Below are 25,377 nucleotides of genomic sequence, written 5' to 3'. Positions count from 1 at the left end.
GAATCCTGATTGGCCAAAATGTAAAACTCAAATACATTATAAATTCCCTTAAAGCTAGAAATAAGTATATTATCACTTTTGAGAAATACTTTGCCAGAGATATCTGCTACTGCCTACATATTCTCTTCTGGCATTATACTAGTATATTTACCATAATTATGAAGGTGGCCCAGTTTCCTGTAAGTATCAGCATTTTATATGGTCAAAGGCAGTTAAGAGAAAAAATTAGTCATTTAATGTAGGTCATATGTACTTGTACTTAATCTTAACCCTGTCCCAAAGTTTTTGAAGCTTTGATGTGTTGATTTTTGTCTGTGCTTAATATGAAACATTATGCTTTTGCAGAATTAACACTAAAACTAAATTGATGACACTTTCAGGGCAAAGCAGAACTAGACAGTTCATGCAGTGTTCTCATCACTGAATTCTGCTCTGTCATTGTCTGGCTAACACTGACACTTCATAGTTTACAAGTGTAAAGTACCTACCTATATGAGTTTAAAAATTGATCTGCACAAAAGAAATAAAAAAACTATATACAACAAATTGTTTTTTAAAAATACAAAAATAAGATCTGTCACTTCTGTCATGCTAGCAATTTGGCATATATACACATGCAGAAGAAAGTTCTCATTTAATAATCCAGATGGCTTGTGTAATTTAACATGATGGACACACTGCCACTGAGTTCACTGACAGAAGAGATGTGTATTCAAAATATTTTATATACTAAATACTGCAATAGTCTCTGCATGTATAAATGCCACTTATAATAGTTTTTTTCCTACTTGATTAAAAGTGTGTCATAAGCAAGCTAATATTAAGTGCACTAAAACCCACAGTTCAGGAATCTATAACCTTATATAAAGAAATTCAAAATGTACAAAATTCAACTATAAAAGCAAGTAACAATTACTGCCATGCAAGATTTTAAGCTAAAAACAGCACAAAAAGGCGATTTAAAATGACAAACTCAAATTTACATTAACACCCAAGATAAAAAGGTCAGCATTAAGTTTTACCAACACAAGGATTCAGAAAAGGAAATACATTCTCTTTGCTGGTATAACGTTTAAATCAGATCTTCCAAACTATGGGAACAAGTCATCTTTGTCTTCTATCTCAAGAGATCAGCTGTAATGAAAGAGAAACGGTTTTACCACACCTAACAGATAATTAGGCATACATAAATCACAAACTGTATTCCAGTTTTTCACATTGGTTTTATTACTGTAACGCTGGGCAGTCATTGGGATGGATCCATATAAGCTACCTACTAAATATGGATCTTCCCTTGGATTGCGCTGGTGGCTGGAATGTGCTCTCAAGCTGGTAAGCAAATCTTGAGGTGTTCACCTCCCATGGACACAATGATTCACACCTTAGACTGAGTTCAGACTGTCATTAGCTATTCAAGCTTTTAATATATGTCACCCCATCTAGTTTGAAGAAATTTAAGAATCAAATGTGATTTAGAGGCATGAATACTTTGAAAAATATGCTTATTTTCATATAATTTCTGTAGTCTTCTGTGTCCAAAATGATCAAAGCAGGAAAAGATTAAATAGTTACCTCTTTTACAGTTGTTTTTATGAAATCTTTTCTCTCAGTTAAATCATAAGCAGGATAATTTTCATATACCTATGATGAAAAGGACAAAAAAAGATTATAAAACCCAACAATAAATATTCTGTCTTTGTATATAAAGGTGTATGCACATTCTAAAAAAAAAAAACAAAAAAAACCAAAAAACTGCTTCATCATACAGAACTATTTCAAATGTATAGCTTTGATAGTACCATATACAAAGCAGAAAATCAACTAACAGGATGTCTGCTTTATAAACAGGGAGTAGGAGCTGGATTAATAAATATAGGTGAGGAAAGCATCTAAAATAGACCATAGTTAAGTTCTCAGTACTAGCAGGTTATCTGTGAAGTATCTTTTAGAAGAGGTCCTCTTGCTGGGGATTTAGCTTAGTGGTGCTCTCACCTGCCTCACAAACATAAGGTACTGTGTTCGATCCCTGGTTAAAAAACAAAGATATCCTCTTACTGCTTGGCATGGTGGCACATGACTAATCCCTGTACTCGGTGGGAGGATTACAAGTTTGAGGCCAGCCACATATGAGTTTAGGGCCAACCTGAACTACAAAGTGAGACCCTGTCTCAAAACAATCCTCTATTCTCGGAATCATCATCAAACATTCTACTTATGGTCCCACAATTTGAAATCTGGCCTCTCGTCCACACTAGTCAAATCTCTGCATCAGTTAAATCAGTAAGATCTAAGTGGTCTCTGCAGTCCTCACTCCTACAACTTTTGACTCTAAGTTTCCCTCTCTTCTGTCAATTTTGTAACTTCCTCAGTCCCATTGTAGCTAGTAGTAGGTCTGTAACTTACATTCAAGTTGTAAACTCACCGATATACTGTGTGTGACTCACTTAACGAACGTTTTCCTGGATTAAAACTCATTGTACTTAAATCCCAACTGTATATGCTTGTAGCCTATAAGCACCTGGCCTGCTTAAATCCTATCATACTTTAGGATCAGCAACTTTTTGTAAAAGGCCATGCAGTAAAGTTTGAGTTGTGCTCAATCATGGTTTCTGTTAAAACTACTCAACTATGCTGTTGTAGTGCAAGAGCTGCTAGATAAGCCTGAATGAATAGGTGTATCTGTATTACAATACAAAACCAGGAGGTAGGATGGATTTGATCCAGATTATAGTTGGCCACCCTCATGGAGATAACTCATTTAAATTATTCTAAATTGTTTTTTGTTCTTCCCCCTTTAAAACCCCAGCCATAAACTGTTCTAAATACTAATTTTTCCATCAGTAACCCAAAGGCCAGTGGTGGCGAACTTAGCCACAGTATAACCAAAAACCCACTTATTTATCACAAAGTACCAACACTACAATTAAATACTGAATACTGAACTTTTAGTTTAGAAAAAACAACTCTATGTTAAAACATTTTTTTTTTTGGTACTAGAGATTGAACTCAGGACCTTGAGCTTGCGAGGCAGGCAGCAGGATTACTAAACTAAATCCCCGACCCTAGGTTAACATCTTTTATCTTAAAAGAAAAACACAGTAATAGGCGTGCCATAGGCCATAGGTTTTTGTGGGAAAATTTAACTTTGAAAAGCTTTAAAGACTGGTCTCATTAATTCATGGTACTCAACTTCCCAGCAATCCCTAGTCTCTGGTCACATTCTTCTTTCACTCTGGTCACCAGTGGTTTCATCTCCACATTTAAGCACACCCCCAAGAAGTCATTGTTTTGTTTTTTTGGTACTGGGGATCAAACTCTAGGGACCTTGTGCTTGTAAGACAGGTGTGGTGCTGCTGAGTTAAATCCCCAGCCCTGTTTTCTGAGACGGGTCTTGCTGTGTATTTCAGGCTGACCTTGAATTCATGGCCATCTTCCTGCTTCAGCCTCCCAAGTACTGGGATTACAGGCGTGTGTCACCACACCTAGCCAAGAAGTCATTATTTTGAATTTATAACTTTCTACTATACCATTTTCCCCTCCAATTTTGCTTGCATTAATCAATGGTTCATGAAGATGCACCCCTCAATTAACCTGCAGATCTAGATTCTCCTATTTTCCCAGTACTTGCTCCTCAGCATAACACACTCACTCTCCTGGCCTTTTTACAAATATTTTCTCATCAAATTCAAGCTGCTTAAAATAAGATTTAATTGATTCATGTTCCTCATTAGTAATTCCCCATTTGAGAAAGCTATATTTATCCCCCCCCCCAGCACTAACGTTACATAATCACTTCCTCATTTTTTAAGCCCTTTAAAAAAAAAATTCCAAGCCGGGGATTTAACTCAGTGGTGCCACCACCTGCCTTAGAAGCTCAGGGTCCTCATTTCTATCTCTGGTACTAAAAACAAAAAAAATTTCATACATGTAGTCATAGAAATCCTTTAAATGGAAAAAACTAATCTCCCTTCAATTTCTTCACTATCCCGTCCCTCTCCCCTCTGAGGAAATCAGTGATGAGTTTGGTGTATTATCTTCCAGAACTTAAAAAAAAAGTCACACACACACACGTATAAACGGCAGTGGTTTCTTTCTGTAATATTCTGTTTTAATAAAGTTTTCCATGTTCCATATAGTACACAGAACTACATGTTACATAGCACAGTATTCCAAAAATTATGGGTGTATCACATTAAACCATTTTCCTATTAATGGCCATTTAGGTTGTTTCTGATTTGTCTGTATTATGGACAAGTAGTATTATAAGTGCTTGATTTTATTTCTATCTCAGGTTAGCTGACAAGGCTGAATGTATTTTATATTTAAAAGTCTATTTTTTCTGAGCATTTCCTTTCTGTATCTATTACCCACTGGTGCTATCCTCCTTTTCTGACACGATCGTCTCTTGGCTTTCACAGCACCACTCCTCTGGCCTTGCTTCTACTGACTATCATTTCTTATATTTGTAGGAATTTCTTAACTCTTATGTTAGTGGTCTTCAGGATTATTTTGGTGCATCTCATACTTTATCGGCTTGCCTGGGTCATCTTATCTGTATTCCTAGATTTCTCTCCTAAATTATAGAATCACAGTGTTTTTCAGAATGTCCAAACCAAAAGCTATGTTTTCTTCTGAGATTATATTCTCTATTATGATTTATTTCACCCAAACTCTACTGTTATATTCACAATAAAATAACATTTGATCAGTCTCTTTTTTCTGACCTGGATTATGGCAAGTCTTGCTTTTTTTTTTTTTTTTTTTTTAAGTGGTACTATGATCAGTCCAAGGGCCTCACAGATGTAAGGCAACCAGACTGCCTGAGCTGCAACTCCAGCCTAACCCTGTTGCTTCCCCCTCTCCTGTTGCTTTTTGATAAAAGTTTTCCTGCCTGTCTCATCCTTTGCCTGACCCTCCTTGGTATTTTGAAAACTTCAAAAAACTAAAAATATGATTGTGTTATATCCCTGCCAAATATTTCACAGCCTCCCAAGTCCCCATTATTTCAAGCAAATCAAACTCAGAAACAAAACTTAAAAGTTCTGCAAAACTATTGTCACTGTTCCTCAACTGTATGGAAAAGCTGATGTTCTATTAACTATTAAGAAGTCAGCTAATAACTCTTCCATAAGCTTTTCCAGACTCCTTCAATCTCAAGTAGGTACATTCTGTGGTGCTGCAGTTCTAAAGGGCCTTACACTGGAATATTTGTCCCTTTCTCGTTCACTGGACTATAAGCTCTGTTTAAAGCCAAGTAATGGTTTCTCTGCACAATGTGTAACATCTGACCATGTCCCTGATATGTAGTAGAGGTTCAATGAATAATAATCTATAGTCTTAAAAAAGTATGGATCATTGCTGGGGATTTAGCTCAGTGGTTCCACCACCTGATTAAAAAAAAAAAAAATTTTACCTTTGGTATGTGTACAGATTTAATTTTATTTTGCCATACATAAGAAACTAAAATTTTAAACCTCTGAATTTGGATCTAGCATATGGAATCCCTATGAAATAATATTCAAGATTAGAAATCTGAATTAAGAATCTTAAATTTAGAACAGCTCATTTACCATACTAACAAAAATAAGGTAGTCCATGAGATTTTATAAAATAACTGCATTAGGACAGACTTTTCACTATTTTATGACTAATATGGATTCCCACTACTTCTGAGACTACCTGGCATACAGTTTAACAAGTATTTTGTTCAGTGACAAGTGCACAAAAAGATGTAGCTTCAAGTTCAGAAATGGGTGAAAAGTATTCAAGTCAAAACACAATGATCTAACAAAACAAAAACACCCAAAAATAATGATCTAAACTTTATCTAATTACCTCTTTGCAAATCTGCTTCATTGTGACTTCCTCCAAATTAGCACTGGCCAGTAATTTCTTTACTGTTTCCTTTAACTCTTCATCTGTAGGTGGGTTCTTCAATTTTTTAATTAAAGGTTCATCGTCTGAACTATCCTCAGATTCACTTTCTAGAAGATTTAAAAAATTTAGTTTAATTGCCATTCATATATTATGATGTGTGGAAAATTTCATGGCAGTTTTAAAACTCTTAAAACTGGTTATGTTACCTTTTCCCCAATGTTCTTTGATGTTTACCTGTCTTCTTTACACATTTTATTATTATCCACAGCATACATGTTTTTATCTTTAAATGTGCTGATAATATATTTACGCACCTTTTTTGGAACTGTTCTGATTCTTCTTTGTGGTGCTGCTATCTGCCTTCTTAACATTAGCACTTTTTACAGACTTTTTACTTTTAGAAGTGGCTTTCTGTTTAGTTTTTTCTTTTTTAGATGTCTTTTTTGGTGGCTGCTGGAAAGGAAAGCAAAGTACATATATTGATGAAATTCACTGCAAGCCTTTCCCCCATGCCTTTCAAAATAGGAGAAAATGAACATTAACTTATCAAAAATTAAATGATTACTAATTATCAGTTGTGAGAAATGACTAATACACTTAAAATTTTATCCCAACGTAAGTCTAAACATGTCAAAAACAATTACAAAAATAAAACAGATGACACATTTATTCTGTTCTAAGGATAGAAAGCTTTGAATGTACTACTCCATTTAATCTTAGGGGAAAACCCTAAAATACAGATAACTATTGTCATCTTTCTCCACTAAATGGAAAGTAAGTTCCATGAAGACAGGGTCTCTTCCCCCTCTTGTGTTTACTAATATATCCCTAACTCCTAAAATGCTGTCTGATACCCAGAAATTGCTCAGTATTTATGAATATATGAGCAAACTAAGCTCAGTGAGATTATCTTGTCCACAGTCACATTTAGATAGATCGGGCTCCAGAACATGTGTTAACCACTAACCCACAGCTATTAAAAACAAACTGGGGGCCAGGAATTTAGCTCAGTGGTTCTGCTGCCTGATTCCCAAATGCAAGGTCTCGAGAGTTCGATTCCTGTTACAAAAAACAAAACAAAACAAAACAAAACAAACAAACTGCACATGGACAGATTAAAATGACAAAATTACTGTTCACAAGCTAAGACTTAAAGACAGCAATTACTAATTCCCTGCTTAACATTTCCAAAGACAAAGCATTCTATAAAAACAAATGTCCTTGGGCCGTGGATTTAGCTCAGTGGTTTGGTGGCCTGCCTTGCAGGCGAAGTACAAGGACCCAAGTTCAATCCCCTGTACCAAAAATAAATAAATAAAAAATAAATAAAAACAAATGTCCTCAGATAAACTTCGGGTTGAACTTATCCTTCAGATTAAAGCACAAAGTCCAATTTACTGTAAGAGTTAAGAGGTCTTGTGTTACTTCTAGATCCATTTCACTGGATGTGCTAAAACGCTATCACTGTTTATATCTAGATAAGCCTAGATTCACTGCACTATCTTGGTTAATTGTACTTTTGCCTGGGAACTAGCTACCCCATCCAGTTTGGCTGCTACTACAAAAATACATTTTAGAGGTAGCAAAGGGCTGACATGCTTTTAAAAGTAAATGATGTAACTGCTCAGCGTGGTGGTGGCGCACACCTGTCATCCCAGCTACTTAGGAGGCTGAGGCAAGAGGATCGCTTTGAGTTCAAGACCAGCCTGGGCTACGTAGTGAGTTCCAGGTCAGTCTCAACTACATAGTGAAACCCTGTCTCAAAAAACCAAAAAAACCAAAAAAAACAAAAAAAAACAACAAAAAAAAAAAAACCCAAAAACAAAAACAAAAGCAAAACAAAACAATAAATGATGTAAGCTTTATTGAATTTTTGAATTTAGGGGGTATTTTTACCTATTTGATAATTCTAAGATGTTCTAGACAGTGAGACCACAGGAAAGGCATCACTGGTTTATCAGTTTTCATGACTAAGTTTTAAGTTAAAGGAATACTATAAAGTTCATAAATTCCATTGATCACAATATATTGATACAAGAAACTTAGTTATTCCTCAAAGGGCTGGGAAGGGTGACTGCTCCTGTCCCTTTCACTATGCCATCAGTCTGACTGCTCCAACTTCTGCAGGACTTAGCCCGTAATTTATTAATTCCTACTTTGTGGAAAGTGTGGTGAATAACAATGTCGGCTTTACAGTGAGACCTCTGGTTAAAATCCTGACTCTACTATTAATTTTGCATTCTCAGGCAAATAAATCACCCCTTTCTGTGCTTTTGTACTTATCTGTAAATATGAAGGTACTAATGGCACCACTTTGGGACACTTCAACATGTGTCCCATCACTTTCATCTCTTTAACATGCAGTGGACTTTTCAGTGTACATGAAAACGATGTCTTATAGGCATCGTAGGATCAGTTAACTATGGCCACAACTATGAAGATAAAAAAGTTAATACACATAAGGCAGGAAAGAAAGCGTATAGATACACATATATAGATATAGATATATAGGCATGTATATAAAACTAGCTATTTACAAATTACATTGCAAGCCTAAGAGCAGATCTGATTTCCACCCGAACAAACACCAATTACCTTTATTTAGCTCTATCAGTTCCCAGGCAAATAGAAGAGTGGCCATTTAAGTATTTCTTGTCATGTTCATCTCTGTAAAATTTGTAGGACCTGGTTTACTTGTACCATGAGCCCAGAAGTTGTGAAAAATGTGATTAAAAGGGAAAAGAACTTATATAACACTGCTTTAATACACTATCTTATGAGTTGGAAAAAGAAAACTAAAAAAGCCCACCAAATATATGCAGAGAAGGCAGGAACCATATAAAAGCATTCAATAGGGCAATTCTTCAAGTTATAAAGTTTATATTAATAGCCTTTAAGTTTTAATAAGCAGTGGATTTATACTAATTAATGTTAGTTATTACTTAAAATCAGATCAAATCCCTAGTATAACGGCTCGCTAAAAGCAGAAGTATATGAACTGTAAATTCTAGACACTTATACAGAGAGCACTTACAAAGATCATTACAAAGATCATTACATTACCTGGCCAAGGTGGCACACACGTGGAACCTCAGCATTCTGAAGGCTGAGGCAGGAGGATTGCAAATTTAAGGTCAGTGTTGACTACACAGTGAGACCCCTGTTTCAAAAAATTAAAATGATCCTTATATATATATATTTATTATAGCCTCAAATTTTAAAAACGAGGCCTTGGGCTGGGGATTTAGCTCAGCGGTTTGGTGGCCTGCCTTGCAAGCACAATGACCTGAGTTCAATCCCCGGTAACAAAAAAGAAAATAAATAAATAAAATAAATTTTAAAAAATGAGGCCTTATCTTTCATCTCTCAAAAATCAAAATAAATGAACATCAGGAATAAATGAGATGTAAGACATGAAAGTACAGCTGAGGATATATAGCTCAGTGGCGCCATGCTACCTGGCATGCACAAGGTCCTGAGTTTGATCCCTGGTATGGAGAAAAGAAAAGGGAAAAAAAAGGAGATATGAAAGTACTTAGTACAAGGAAGACTCTCAATGGCAGCTTCCATGTCTGTACCAGTAAATGACCATTGAAGGAGCTCTCCCCAGATGGACTGTCAGCTTCTGGTACACATAGGACATTTCTGTTTATCTCATTTTTGTTTCTTCCTCATCCAAATGTCAGGCATAGATGAGACAAATGTTTTCACAGATCGCAAATGCTAACTCCATCCCTAAGCCTGTACTAGTCACACAATGCCTAGCTTCCCAGGTTCGCTAGAGTTTGACTCACTCTCCATAACTGCATCTTTCATTGCTCTACTTCTGTAGCACGAGTCTAACCATAAACAAGTGTGTCTCTTTAAAGCAATCCTGCCTTCCCTATGCCCCATCATCCTTCATACATATAATGTCCCCTCTATTCCCAAGGTCAACCTGAATTGGCACTACTTCTATTTCTCCATCAACAGATATGTTTTCTAAAATATTAAGTATCAAATGGTATTTTGGGGAAAAACCTTCTGCAACCCAACAGAACTTAGCATTCTGCCAATGCATCAAATACAGCAATTAAAAAGTGGTTCCAAGCCGGGGATGGTGACAAATACCTGTAATACCAGCACTCGAGTAGCTGAGGCAGGAAGATCACCCTGAGTCTGAGGCCAGCCTGAACTACATAATGAGTTCAGGGCTAGCCTGAACTACAAAGGGAGATCCTGTCTCAAAAAAAACCAAGTGATAACCTTAAGAAATCAAGCTCTGGCAGCTTGTTTTAAGTCTCTTTAATAGTAAAAAATACTGGTCATTATATTAAAAACACGCTATCATAAAGGGGAAATGTTGGAGGTACAATGATAGTTAACATCTGTTATGTAATCGACTAAGTGTTTAACAAAATACACGAGGAAAAGATAGGTAACAAGCTTGGGGAGGAAAAGAAGAAAGAAAAAGTTAGTTTCCAAACTCAGGATTTATTTCTAAAGATTGTGCTTTGCTATTTCTAAATATGCTGCAAGCAGGATCATCAACAATTTTAATTTTTTTATGTGCTAAAGGGGAATAGATAAAAATCGATTACTGCCATCAATTTCTGATAGTACTATAACTTAAATTCTTAAAAGATTAATAATATAAAAATTTTCAAAAGTTGGAAGAGCATTTTCTATGTCTGATTATACGATCAGAGAAACAGTACAAGTACTTTTTGAAGGAAGGCAAAAAAAGAAAAAAAAAAAAAAAAAAAAAAAAAAAATATCTTGGGAGATTAAGGCTTACCTATCTTTTATAGGCAGCTGGGCTCTTGAAGGAGGGTCGCCAAAAAAAGACGCCTGTCACAGAGCCAGAATTCTGTCCTCACAGCAGAAAGGTTGTACTGGGTGAACAGATGAACAAAATAAAAATTAGCTTAAAACACACTATTCTTTTAACAACTTGGCTGAGAAAACTCAAAAAGCCAAGAGAAAAGAATGTGCAAATGTACTTATATTTCACAAAAGATTATGAAATCCAGTTTAATTGTAAATGGACTTTATTATAGTGATTATTCAAGTTTGCCTTCCAACAAAAGGTTTATGCAGTTTCTAAATTTTTCTGGTGAAATTATGATTTTGTAGTTAAAAAAAATATAATTAAGGACCATCAGAACTCTCATTCACTTTTCTACCACAACCAATTTTTTTTTTTTTTTTTTTTTGGAGGCAGGGTCTCACTATGTGGTCCAGGCTGGCCTTGAACTCATTGCAAGCCTCCTGTGTGTTGGGATTACAAGTGTACACCACAATGGCCTGCTCAACCACTACCAAAATTTATAAATGAAAGTTTCTCTGATTTGCAGGTTGGCTTACTTTCAGCCCACTTTTAATTTTGCTTCTTTCTGTGAAGGCAGGAAAGCTAACACTTGGATCTCAGATAGATTCCCTTGCAGCTAGACTACCAGGTGACAAAGTTCTGGCCAATGCCCTGTTCACAGAGCTCTCCGGTAAAAGGCATCTCCTCCAAGGAAAACAGGTAAATGTCATGTAGTATATCAGGAAGAGATTGCACCCACATCCTGGATAACTTTCCAGAACTGCCCGCCTATGGATTTTATTGTGAAAGGCAAATGAACTCATTTTAGACATCAGTAAGATCGTGAATTGTTTCAGCTCAAAACTGCTGATATATATAGGGATATTCAAGTAAATTCTAAATACAAAGCAAAAACCCACAAAGTTAATTTTATACTTTTCTGGAGATAAGACTGCGCTATAGAGATGCTACAAAATAAAACTGAAGAGGTATTAAGATAAGATTTTAAAAACAAAAAGTATGCTTTTAAGGGTCTACATTAGTCAGTTCTTTCCCCAATGGGTAATGTTTACCCTTTCTTTTTTTCCTTTTTTTTTTTTTGGCGGTACCGGGGATTGAACTCAGGTCCTTGCGCTTGCGACGCAGGCCACCGAACCGCTGAGCTAAATCCCCTCCTTCCCTTTCTTTTTTCTTTACTCTCTAAATAATTTCTCCATGCTCCAGGTTAACACCTGTGAAAAGCATAAAAAAGCACTGTTTAATCTCACTTGCTCAAGATGCTAATCCGATCTGGAAATTAGTTTGATTTTCAGTCTGTTATCTTTCCAGCTGTTCTCCTTGATTTGTCCTAAAAAGCCTATGTCCAAGAGAAGCTAATTAGGAAATTCAGAATGGTGCTTTTAATAAAGGAATTCCAAAGTTATTCTCAGAAAAAGCACCTCCTAATATCAGTTTATGACTAGGAAAAGATTACAAAACTATTGTGAAGGACTCACTTTGTATTATATAAATAAACAAGCATAGGAACAGAAAACCACAAAGGTTTTAGCAATTATTAGCTAATATGCTCAATCCTAACATCAAGTTTTTTTTGGGTACCGGGGATCGAACTCAGGACCTTGCGCTTGCAAGACAAGTGTAGCGCACTGAACTAAATGCCCAGCTTTCCCAGCATCTAGTTTTAAAAAAGACTTTTTAGAACTTGTCAATTCTGTTAACTGTTAGAACTAGTGACTTCATTTTTAAAATAATGAATTTACTTAGGATTTAAGCACCCTGTTCTACAGTTAAAAGTTAAATACAAAAATTAGCAAGGTGATCAGTAATATTTCAACCTCATATAACCTGCCAAAAGACAACTACAACTGAACTGTATCTATGTAAAACTTTTCACTGTAACAACATAATGCAGAGTACACTTGAACTACCAATTAGAGTCCAAATCTCTCAATTTATAGAGGAAACTGGTAAAGGTAAAATTAATCTTCAGTTTAGATTTTAAGAATCTAAAATAGATCAAGAAGCTCAGCCTAAAGCAGCATATTTACTTAATAAAGAAAAATCTCAAACCGTCAATAGAAAAACTAAAAAAATCTATAGGCAATCCATAACTTTTCTAATTAACGTACAATTTTTCTTCATGGTCTTTTACAAAAGGGGTCCTTTCATAATAAAAACCAAAAGTACCTCCACTTATGACATCCCTAACATGGCTGCCATAAACTGATTCTTCATAAAAATGGAAGAATAAAGAAAAACAAATGCCATAGAACATACTGTTTCTCCTGCCAGAAAGAGGATAGTCCTAAGTCTAAAGGGATTTTAGAATAAGAAGAATGCCTATTCTTTTTTGGGGGGTGGGATGGGGTACTGGGTATTGAACTCAGGGCCTTGCACTTGCGAGGCAGGCACAGTACCACTGAGCCAAGTCCCCTGCCCAAGAATGTCTAGTCTTATTGAGGGAAATTTATGGTGGTATATCCCACAATCTAAACTATACTGGAATTATGTCTTATGAAGCCTATCAGAACAAGTCCATGCAGGAAAAATACCTCTAACAGAATACTGAGATAGCATTTATATTGTGACTTAATGTGTGTAAATGCATTTTTATGTTTTTCATGAATTTCTATCATTTGACCTGGATTTCTAACAATACACCTTAGTTTATTGCACTGAACTTCTTTAGTGGAACAGTTCTACATGTGGTCATTATCCAAAAATCAATATGATTATAAATCAGAGAAAAAAACTAACTCAGAATGGGACAAAAATCTGGATGTAAGAATAAGTATAAGATATTTTCACTTTAAACCTGCACCTTGGCAACGATAGGGAGATTAGATGTTGAAATTTAACTTGTCATAAAAGGCAATCTTAACTCTAACAGTAATAGTAGCAACTAATATTTACATAGTACATGTTCTGGCAATGGTGCTATTTTAAATAATCATTCGATACGTGGATAATATTAAATACTTCTAAGGATTTAATAGGTTGATATTACTATTATCTCCATTTTACTGATGGGAAATAGAGGTAGAGTTTAAATAACTTTGCCCAAAGTTACACAATGTCAATCCAAGTGAGAGTTGGGATTTCACTCAGTTGCTAAGGTTCATGCTTTGTCTCTAAAATAATGTAATGCACACATTCTATGACAACTTCTCATGCTGTCTTTAAATGGCAAATGATATGTGACATAAAATTTGAACATGAGACACAATTACTTTTAAACTGCTACAAATACAAACCAGCATGTTTTCCTTCCAATGTCTGATCCCCCAAAGCCTTAAGTCATCAAATTACTCATTTTCTATCATGCCAAAAATATATTAGGTTATTTATGATGCAGCCTCCTAGATTTGTAGCTATCTCTTCAAATTATTAAGTATCTCATACTTAGTTTTACAGATGTCTTTATATAAAATGACATTAAAACATAGATAAAATTTAAATACCTCAAGACAAATATAACACTACACACACAAACAAAACAGGACATTTTTAATCCCTCTGTGGTGCTCAACTGGAGATGGTGCCTTCTTTGCGGGTGTGGGGGTTATCTAGACATCCTGGATTGCTACAACTAGAGAATGAAGGTAGCTCCCACAACAAAGAATTATTTAGCCCAAAATGTCAAGCCAGAATTAGTCAAGTCCCTAAAAAAGATAAGGAAGATTATACCATTTACAGAGTAAATTCTGAACTCTGAAGGAAGACCTCAAAACACGATCAAAATACTACCAATCCAGGAACTCATCTTCAGTACCAACTTTCCTTAACTACTTGACTAAGTCAAACAACAAAAGTTAAATCTTTTAGTTACTTCATCAGTTCTCTTAACATTTCATGTTGGAAGCTTAAGTATTCGCAACATTTTACAGATAGATAGAAAATGGCAGGAATTCCCACCGATCAAATAAACTCCCAATATATTTTTCATTAAATAGTTCTCAATAAGGGGGAAGAAAAAAAGTACTTAAACTCTTGTTTTTGCATGAAAAAGAAATCAGTTCAAATATGATACTAATATACTATGAAAAAAATTCTGTAAGAATTTGCTCCTATGTGTTCCTGTCCAGGATATGTGGATTTCCCTTACATTTACCTACTGTAGACTTCTGAGTCTAGCTCAAGGCCTACAGTACCTCAGATCCAGGTCACATTAACTTCCCTGTATTCCAACTGTTAAATGTTCCAGGGCCCAGGATTTAGCTCAGTGGTTTTGCTGCCTGCCTCACAAGTGCCAGGTCCCAAGTTTGATCCCTGGTACCAAACAAAACAAATCAAACAACTAAATGTTCCTTAAGCAAAAGAAATGGGTTTGCTCTTATTTCTGCATATTCACAATCAAAAACAATCAATATGGAGTTGTTTTCTGGCTGTATTTATTATATACCAAGAATACTTTAACACTCTCCATAGAAAATAAGTATTTTACCTCCTCTTCACTTTCTTTATCTTCCTCATCTGAAGACTCTTCCTTGTTTTTCTTTTCATCTTCATCACTACTAGATTCATCTGACAGAATTTCAAGACATTTGGTTTGTTTTGCCTTCCTTGCCATTCCAGAACTGTTCCGTTCCTTTTTACTGCCTTTGCTAGAAGATTTTTTAGATTTTGGCAATGGCTGCATAAAAAAATTTATAACACCAATAAGGTATATTTCTAAGTCAAATGACTTTCTGATAACCACTTCTCAATTCTCAAGAATATTTACATGGTTAGCAACTTTATTAAGAATTTATTTTTAACAATGTCAGATTAATCTAAAATTGTATTACCTACCAATACTGTCATTTGTGTTCTACATATCCAGCAAAAGATGTGCAAAGGCTTAGGAAAGTATGTATCTAGGTTCTGACACTAGACTAGATGCCTAAATGCATACTATATCAAGCTCAGACAGTTGCCTATACTTTATCAAGGCAGTATTTTAAGTTAGCCAATTTATTTCATTTTTTTATAATCATTAAAACTGTCACTGATAGAGGAGCTGCTTGTTTTAGAGGGCCCATGAAGCAACCATCTTATCTATAAGGAAAATAAAACCTGATCACCAAATACACACCCTGCCATTTGTGAATGAAGTACCGTATTACCTGAATTCTGCTTTCAATAATGCAAGACCACATTCTCACTGATGCTTCTGAATAAGCAATAAATGTTGGGTATGTTAATTACAAACAAAGCTAATTAAGAACCACAAAATAGATGCATGGCTACTACTCTGATATTCAATTAAAACCAAACATATTTTAAAAGCAGAGCAAATCACATAACTTTATATTGATCAACAAATTTAATTTTTAAATGCTTTTAGGAAAGTATTTGCTAAATTCTAAAATTAAAAACTGTAAAATAGCCTTACATAAAGCATCTGAAAATGTATACATTAAGGAATTGTTATTTCTGAGCTTATGAGAATTTTTCCCATTGCTTTACTTTCTACAACAGGCAGAAAATTAAGGCACATGCTATGATATGAAGAAAATACGAATACAAAATACTTCAAAATCCAAACCTCTGTAAATGCTGACAAGATTCCATATGTGGCAACTCCACCCCTGACCTCATGTGACAGAATTTGCAGTCACACTGCAGGGGTGCTAAATATACTGTGTAAAATTAACTTTGGACTGCATGTACAAGGTACATGTAAAACCCTAATGGGTTTTGTGTCGAGGCTTGAATACCATCCCTAGGACATCTCATTATGTATATGCAACATCCCTACCAAAAAGAAAACTCAGCAACACTTCAGAAAAAAATTCAAAATTCAAAATCTAAAACTTCTGTTCACAAGCGTTTCAGATTAAGGGATACTCAATATACTTATATTTTCAATTATATAAATGTTTGTGATAACTTTAGGAAATATTTTTCATGAGATCAGCAGAACCATAGGTCTCTCTCCCAGGAATATCCTATCTTTTGGGGAGTAACTTGTCACCTACACAAAAACTGAGAGAAAGTATTTTGTGGAATAGTGTTCTTTGGCTACCAACAAATAAACTGCAGGACAGTCTTTCGCTTGTTCAAACAACCTGCCTTTCTAAAGGTAAATGCATGATACAAAACTATATATAAGTAAAAAATAAAAAATTAGTATAGCTTCAAACTTAAACATTATAACTTATTTATGAAACTACCAGTTGTGGATGAGTTGTTACACCAAAAGAGAAGAGCCACAGTTATCAGAAAGGACTTTTACAATTTTCCTTTTTCTAACTATGTACATGTGAGAGACTGAATATTCTTCACACACTTCAAGCAAGTACATCATGGGAGAAGCAAAAAAGAATTGAGCTTTTTATTCCTTCTTGAGACAGGGTCTCACTGTATAGTTCAGACTGGCCTTGAACTCACATTACTCCTCTCACGTTGCCTTAGCCTCCCAAGTGCTGGGACTACAGGCATAACACCACCACACCTGGCAAACTTTTCTCTGAAACCAGACACTGAAGAGATGACCAGAAAGTGCCGCTCTTCTCACTATTTTTTTTGCATAAAATAGATTTTGTGAGCATGTTATTTTAGAATGAAACTGCTCGTAAAATAAAATGGTTTATTTTGAGATCCTCATTGATCTGTTTTTAAAAAAGGGTAATGGAGCCCTAAAACCAGTAAATTTGAAAATCATTGAGAAAATGAGTATAAATGTATCCTTTGTAACTTGGGCAACTTCGTAATTACTTCTGAGCAAACAGCCATCAACTTGCCACATGAAATCCTAAAACAGTTCAAGGATAGGTAGCTATAGTTAAATCAGAAAATAAAAAGATAATCTCTTATCTTCAAATAAGCCAATATGAGACATTGAAATCATCATATGCCTTGTGTTCATAGCTGTATAACCAAAGTAGCACCATGACTATCTTTATCTTTCTCTGTCCTAGTCCAGATAAAGTGAGCAAGATCAAGCACAGGCAAATCAAGGAGTCACAGAGCTATTATTTTCTGGTTTTTAAAATTCTTCGTGCCTTTCTCCTCCCCTTACCAAATGGTATGGTCCTAAACCCCTAGGCTAGCAGGGACTCTTTATATTTCAGAATCTATCAAAATAAAGGACTATGAAACAGCCGCCCAGTCTTAAAGTGAAAATGCAAGGTCATCTAAGTAACACTTCAATAGATGTTTTTAGTAACCCATACCATCTGCAGTTATGTAATTAGGGGAACACTAAATTTTAGTAAGAGTGGGAAAATTAGCAGACTATTTGTCTTCCTTGTCCAAGCTCCTAAGCTTCTGCTGAGGATTCTGGAAACTCAATGTAGGATCATCTTTGTTGTGTTACTTTTCTAAAACTTCATTTCAGGATCTAATCCACTTCCAATATACCTCCCCATCTTATCTTTCCTGCTCTTGATTACAAATTGTTCTCTTATCCCCCAGCCTAACAACTCATTCTCACTTCAATCTGTTTCCATTGTTCCAATGCCTTAAATCACAGAGCCTTAGTTTATATTTTACCTTATCTGGCATTAATTCAATTACTCTTTTCTTTCTACCTCTCATACCTGATATGAGGAAACATATTCCTATACTTTCTGTATTATTTCTATCATGAAAGTGTTGCAGTTGTATCAATAGAAGGCACAGTCTTTGAATGTAGACATTATGGAATGTCAAGTGTAATACTGCTTAAACTTCTATTTCATAGAAAAAAGAAAAAGACCATCAATCACTGTGATTTGTTAATGAAACAGTAAAAATTGATCCTCACTTTGCCTGAAGGTTTTGGATGCATTAAAAAATTCAAGATCCTCTTCACCAGTTCACTATTTACACCAGATCTCTCCAAATCAAGAACTTCACATATGCTCTTTAACATAGCATTTCTAAACCTGAAAACACAAATGGGAGAAAAACCAAGGAGTTTATAAAGATTCACCACAATATAAAGATAACAGCCAGAAAACAACCTGTTTTCTCTGAACTTTAATCTTGCTAGTGTACAGTAAGACGTGATTTTTAGAAAAGTGAAAACACCACTTATCAGTTAGGTTTTAAAGGCAGTATAAGAATAAATAGACTTTAAGTAAACTCACTAGAAAATTATGTAAAAAATTTTCAATATTATAGAACCTATTGATTCTTCTGGCTAGTGATAAAATATTACACTTCCTAAGAGCCATGACCTTTTTTTGCATTATGGTGAAAGATACTGTTTCTAGCAAACTGATGATGTTCAAAACTGCTTAAATGGTTTTAAAAAGGAACAGAGGGGGCTGGAGATTTAGCTCAGTGGTTTCAGTGCCTGCCTCTCAAGCGCAAGGACCCAAGCTCGATCCCCAGTCCAAAAAAAAACGAACAGAAAGCTGATGGATAGGAAGAGGAAACTCTCTCTAGACCTTCTGAATTCTGGACTTTGTGAATAATTAACTTGTGCATATAACTCTTGTAGGAAACAAAAATGTAAGAGTTTTCAATAATTCTGATAGTCATCATTTGTTGGATAGTAATGAATAGCCCAAGTTAATACCACAAACAAGTCAAATTTTGGCACCTAATGTAAAAAACAAAACAAAACAAAAAAACAAAAACAAAACAGCAACCTACTGAAAAGGAATAGGTAATTATTTTTTTAATAAAAAATAAACAGGATATTTACCAACATAACTTACTTTTTCAACATTTCTTCCTTCTTTTTATACTGAATACTCCCTTTTTCAAATGGAAAGCCACTGAACTGACCCACATTCTTCTTTAACGAGGACACCTGAAATATTTCTTATTAATGCTATTTATCTAGTAATGTACAAAAGAAAATTCAAAGCCAACATCTTTATTTTCAAGTCTCCAAGACACAATATTGATTTATTATGTTTACTGTTCAAAACTGAAAAATGTTACTAATATATTAAAATCATAAAAATCCTATAAAATGCTATAAAAATAATTCTATAAAAATAGAGTTTGAATTTGAGTGAATTCCCTTCTGGGTATTTTTACAAGTTATTTGAAAGCATCAGGAGATATGGGAAGTCAGTAATAAAAAGTTGCTAGTATATTTATTTTCCCAGTTAGGAAGTAGCGAACTGTCAATACCATTTAATAGTTGAGACTTGAGGAATTTGGATAGTGAGGACTGAATGAGATTATTAGATGAAGATAAATTACACCATGCTTCAGACACTCTTTCCCACACACACAATGCAAAGCAGTTTTAATTATATAAAATACTAAGTTATACATAAAGCATAATAAAACATCATCCTTTGATAAAGAATTATCACCCACTTTTGTCAGGTATTTGCTCAGAATGATATAATTACACTGAATCATTTAGTCTGAATGGCCAGAATACCCCTAAAATAAATTTCTTCTAATATAGTTAAAGATAAAAAGTATCAGTTTGGGGCCAGGAATTTAGCTCAATGGTGCAGTTCCAAGTTTGATCTCTGGTACAACAAGTATCATTTTGGATTTTGTAATTTGAAATTTCAGTTTGAAATAAAAAGAAAAGCACTAGAAAGCTTCAGGCATTATAGTCCTAACTGCTAATATAACCTATGTGATCTGCTATAAGTCTTAAAAGGTCCAGTTTGCTCACTCGTACAGTACAGAAATTGAACTCATCAATCTTGAGTTTTGTGGTAAAGGGGACTGAACCCTGGGACCTTAACATGCTGGGTAAACTCTCTGCCACTGAGTTACACTACCCCTAGCTCTCTTACTGAGCCAGGGTTTCAGGTTCCCTGGCTAACCTTTTTCTAGCTTCTTACCTCAGCCTCCTGTGTAGCTGGGATTACAGGCTTGTGGTACTGTGCCTGGCTCATTAAAGTCTTCTGCAGAACTAAAATTATGGTTCTATTGTGAACTACTTTATTTAATACATAAACCTGTAAATAAACTAAAAGTATATAAGAAAAGGTCTTACTGTGCCTGGTCTGTTGTAAAGCAGTTTGTGTAAATTTCTTAGTTCATCTGTTTTTTTCTTACTCAGAAAGAAATGTATCCTTTCAATTTCACAAAGTTTCTGCCCCTTTCCTAGAAAAAAAAAAAAATACCACAATTACCTACTGGTTATACATTTACAAAGTTAATTTTTCATGAGAATGACTTTTAGCATGATTTAAAAATAATAAAAAAATTGTATAGCATTATTTATATATCACTGCTTTAATGGGGAAAATTAAATAAAATTACTATACCAAAAGTTTATTAGCACTTCTCAAGCACTAAATACTCTGTTCACACTAATCATTGGTAAGCATCATTTTTCTGTATTTGGGCATTTTCACCATAAAATGAAATAAATACAGGAACACTTTACCTTGTGCAATCGTAAATGGTTCTCTTTGTAAAGAAGATACTTGCATTGTCAACCTCTCTACTTTCTTCTTTTCCCTCTTGCCTTCCACGATGAGACTCTTTTCTAGAAATCAATGTAATATTTCTTAAACAAAAAGCTAAAGACTATATTAAATCTACTAGGCAAACATGTAGGAATATAGCCCACATTCAAGATGTCAATCTCCTGAGCATGGTAGTCAGAACATGAAAGTTTTTAGCATAACATTTTATTTACCTGGCAAACTCAAAGGGACCCACTTAAAAACAGAAAACAAAACAAAAAAAATAACCACAAACAAAACTTTTGTTTAACTACAATTACTGCTGTTAAAATCCAGGTGTTTTATTTGTGAATGATCATCCAGGTGCTGTTTATTTAGTGCATATTTACAAGGCTCAGTGTCATAATTCAATACATATGTGTAATGATCAAATGAACTTTTGCCATCTCATTTCTTTGTTTTGGCAGCTTTTGAACTCCTTTCCTCAAATTCATCAAACATATACATTCTTCCCTGAGCTGGGAACGTTGAACCCAGGGCCATGTGCATGCTAGGAAAGTGCTCTACCACTGAACTACACCCCCAGTGCCTTAAATACATACACTGTTGAAAATTACAGTCCTCCTCCTATGCTGAAGAATACTAGAGCTAGTCATATACAACTGTATTTTGGTACAGTTTACATATTACCAGCTAAAAAAATTCTACAAGTTCATAATGATGAAAATAAATCATTCTGAGAGTTAAAATTCTGTTTAGACCAAACCGCCTACAACAGAAAATGACTCAGAAAATGAGTGTATGCTTTATAAAGTTTAAGGTATTACTTTATCTAAAACCATTTACCACTGTGCATGATGGTGAGCACAAGGCCCAGCACTTGGGAAGCTGAGGCAGGAGTACCACCATGAGTTTGAGGACAGTCTGGTCTACATAGTGTGAGTTCAAGGCCAGCCTGAAATGAACAACACAGCGAGACCTTGTCTGGGGAAAAAAACAAAAAACAGGGCCAGGGATTTAGCTCAGTGGTTCTGCAACCTGCCTTGCAAGTGCAAGGACCCGAGTTCGAACCTCAGTACCTAAAAACAAAAACAAAAACAACAACCTGATTGAAATAAAGTCAAATAAATTGTTACAATAACATTACACATTGTTGACAGTCATTCACCTGAATGCTCATTTTATAGAAAGCTGCACTTGACAGAAATGAACAGATGACTAAAACACAGACTATTTTTTGAAAATGACCATCTCTAATAGGAAAATGACACACAGATATCATACTCTTAACATAATGATGATAAAACACCTTAAAATACAAATAAAGTTTTGTATGCCAAGGAAGGATCTCAGGAAAAAAGGGAACAAAACATGAGCACTGAGTCTGAAAGATAAGAAAGGGGCGCTAGCAAGTAAACACCGACACTGATATATACAATAAACACTGTAGAGCAATCCATATGATCACTCAACATCCTTCGCATTTAAACTGTTTACCTGCTTCTAAATATCTCCATAAGTAACTTGCCAGAGCATTTTTTATGAGATTCAGATTAACTGAACATCTGGCAGCCTCCCGGACAGTTCCAACTCCACATCTTACAGGTACCTACACTCAACCCATATACAAAACAAGTTATTATATAATCATCCCCAAACTTTATCATCACTGTTAATATTTTTCAGAAAACATTAATACCAACTGGGTATGGTAGTGCATACTTGTAATCCCAGCACTTCAGAGGTTGAGGAAGGACTGCTTGCTGTATGAGACTAGTCTGAACCATAGTGAGACCCTGTTTTAAAAGTTAAAAAACAAACCAAAAAAACCGCACTAATGCCACTCACTCAGATGTAAAAGACTAAAAGAGGAGTCATCTTTCCACCAGTCTGTTCTCTCCTTTCTCCAAAATCATTGCCAATTTGCTAATCTTGAGGCTTTGTCAGACTTCATTAATTTTACTGCCTTGCTTCCAAAATGCTTCTCTACTAATTAAATATCCAGAACTATGATAGAACTTTAACAGTGCCAGTTGTCCCACAAACATCTCAACAAGTAGAAATAAAAAAATTTAATGAGTGTAACGAATCAGACAACTACAAAACTTCAATATACTTTTTATAAAATCATGTTTTTAAAAAGATCACAAGAGCTGAAGGTATAGGTCAATTTTAGTGTCTGCAGAGCATGCACAAGGCCCTAGTTTTGAATACCAGCCCTGGGATGTATGTGTGTGGTAGGGTGGGTGGTGGGGTGTTAAATCAAAATTCACAAATTATTTGTCTAGAACCAGATCTGGTTTTAGCCAGATCTCTGAGCCACTCATTGACCCCAAAGATCAGCGTTTTCGCCATTTATAGTATTTACATAAACTACGCAATTTTTTCCTGACCAAGAAAATTCACAATTTTTGTGGTATCTCATCCCAGCCCCATAGCTTCTTAAGAGACTAAAAGATAAATAACTGGGAGAAAAATGCTGAGAATGTCTTGACTAGGAGTGAAATATCACAGCCAAACTTTCAGTTACAGTAATACAAATACATATTCATATTAAGCAATAATTCATATTAAAGTTTTCAATTAAAAGCAAAGCTGCACTTAAACACGGAAATAAGTAGTTCCTTACTAGGGTACATGCCACTTCAGGCAAAAGGCCCATTTTGTAATCGATTTTAACCCAGGCAGTATTTACAAAGTGGACTGATTTAAACTTAAAACTGACGGTATAAACCTGGCTTTGAAAGAGACCGTCAACCTCCTCCCAATTCACCTGAATTGTAGCCATAGACTAAATAAAAGTAGACTGGGCTGATTCCACCAAAGAATGCAAAGATAGTACGGATTTATAAATTGCTGAAACATCTCCGGAAGCTGGCATAACTCAAAGAGGTGGCGGGGTTCAGATCTTGAATAAATGACAAAGGGCCAATCCATAAAGCACTACATTTCTTATTTTATGCCTCCAGTCCATCAAGAGTTACTACCACCTTCCTGCAGGGCAGACGCAGTTCAAAACCGAGACCGCTGTGGGTTCATAACTTTCTTCCATAGTTCACCTCTTTCATTTTTAACTACTTTCTCAGACAGCAACAGCTTTCTCCGGTGTTCTCTCGTCAAAACAGCAGAAAAGACCTTTGCTGAAGCTCAGCAAATATAAAAATAAAACCTTACAATGACTTCAAAAGGCAAAACATTACGTAATGAAATTAGCAAGATCAAAACATTCACTTAGCAACAACTTGAAAACCGCACACACAACACTTTAAAATAAAAGACAGATCTGAGACAAACTTCCTGTCAAACGATGAAATGTTAGGAAAGTGTATTGCGAGGCGGGAGGTCAGCTGCATTCTCGAGTGAGATCAACACTAACAAATATTTTTTAAAAAATCATTATGCACAAAGCCGATTCTCTGCCACTGTTCCAACATAAAAACAGATTTGGCGTACATTTTTGCTAAAATTCACTCCGATTAAATGCCTGTAGGCGCCAAAAATCAAGCTGCTTCCTTTAAAAAATAAGATAAAAAACTCAGGTCTGAAAAATATTCAGCACTTAAGGATGTGGCTTCCTCCCCACCTTTTTCTTCCTCCTCGTCCTCCTCCTCCTCGTCGTCGTCCTCCTCCTCTTCACTCTCCTCGCGGGGGTCGGGCATTTTGGGCTCCTTCTCGGACGCGGATTGGGCGGGGGTTCCCTCTTCCTCTGCAGCGGGGGCCGAGGAGGACATGCTGGGGACCTGAGGGCAGGACGGGGCGGCTGCCGTCACCCTCCGTCCCCGCCGGTGGAGCGCGGGGCCCCAACCTCAAAGTTGGCTCCTCCCGCGGCCGGATTGTGCTCGGGGGCGGCTCCCGCCCGCAGTCCAGCGAAGTCTCAAAAGGCTGGGTTAAGACCTTGGCCCCCAACCCAGGTGATTGAAATCTATTTAAAATATCAATCACTGCTATTTATCCCCAGGGGGAAGCACAAAGATATAGTAGTTTCTCTCCTTTTACAATTCTGGACTTCAGTGAATGTGTCTTGATTGTCCTAAATATTTCTTTATGCTGTTTTTTTTTTTTTTCCCACATCTTTACTGCCCAATTTAGCTTTGAGTTCTTTGTAATAAGAGAGGAAAGGGGGCCCGGGATTTAGCTCAGTGGTTCCACCCCCTACCTCACAAGCTCAAGGACCCTAGTTCGATCCCCAGTACACCCCCCAAATAGAGGTAGGGTCTTTAACCTGATAAGGTGGTCTAGAACACTAAATGGATGTTATTGCCTCTACACAGAAGAAGGGAGACTCAGACCGATTAATAATGTTCTCAAGGTCACGCAAGTAGAAAGTTAGCTCAGATCGAAACAAGTTTTAAAATACTAGATTACACCCTGCTAAGGAAAGCTTCTTCCAGGGATAGTCTCTTATGT

General features: G+C 35.7%; 1 protein-coding gene across 1 annotated transcript; it reads right to left on the bottom strand.

The window, feature by feature from the left end:
- Positions 1–311: 311 nt before the first annotated feature.
- Dek (DEK proto-oncogene) lies at positions 312–24,836 on the bottom strand. Its single transcript, XM_010622924.3, has 10 exons — positions 24,554–24,836; positions 20,949–21,050; positions 20,553–20,662; positions 19,297–19,391; positions 18,396–18,516; positions 15,111–15,299; positions 6,192–6,330; positions 5,836–5,984; positions 1,573–1,641; positions 312–1,134 (listed from the first exon to the last, which is right to left on the bottom strand). The coding sequence occupies exons 1-10, from the start codon at positions 24,699–24,701 to the stop codon at positions 1,123–1,125; spliced, it is 1,134 nt and encodes a 377-aa protein (XP_010621226.1). The 5' UTR covers positions 24,702–24,836; the 3' UTR covers positions 312–1,122.
- Between the last annotated feature and the right edge of the window lie 541 nt (positions 24,837–25,377).

This window comes from Fukomys damarensis, unplaced genomic scaffold, assembly GCF_012274545.1.
Source record: "Fukomys damarensis isolate Sample0158 unplaced genomic scaffold, DMR_v1.0_HiC HiC_scaffold_10, whole genome shotgun sequence".
NCBI classification, from domain to species: Eukaryota; Metazoa; Chordata; class Mammalia; order Rodentia; family Bathyergidae; genus Fukomys; species Fukomys damarensis.
Note: the sequence above shows the minus strand (reverse complement) of the source record. Positions and strands in the feature narration are given on the sequence as shown.

What these genes read in the sequence shown, in the direction of transcription:
- Dek (XM_010622924.3), bottom strand. Translation starts at nt 24,701, where the DNA reads ATGTCCTCCTCGGCCCCCGCTGCAGAGGAAGAGGGAACCCCCGCCCAA. An exon ending in ACCATTTACGATTGCACAAG is followed by an intron (nt 20,663 to 20,948) that starts GTAAAGTGTTCC and finishes TTTTTTTTCTAG; the next exon opens with GAAAGGGGCAGAAACTTTGT. An exon ending in ATAAAGAAAGTGAAGAGGAG is followed by an intron (nt 6,331 to 15,110) that starts GTAAAATACTTA and finishes TTTCCTTTCCAG; the next exon opens with CAGCCACCAAAAAAGACATC.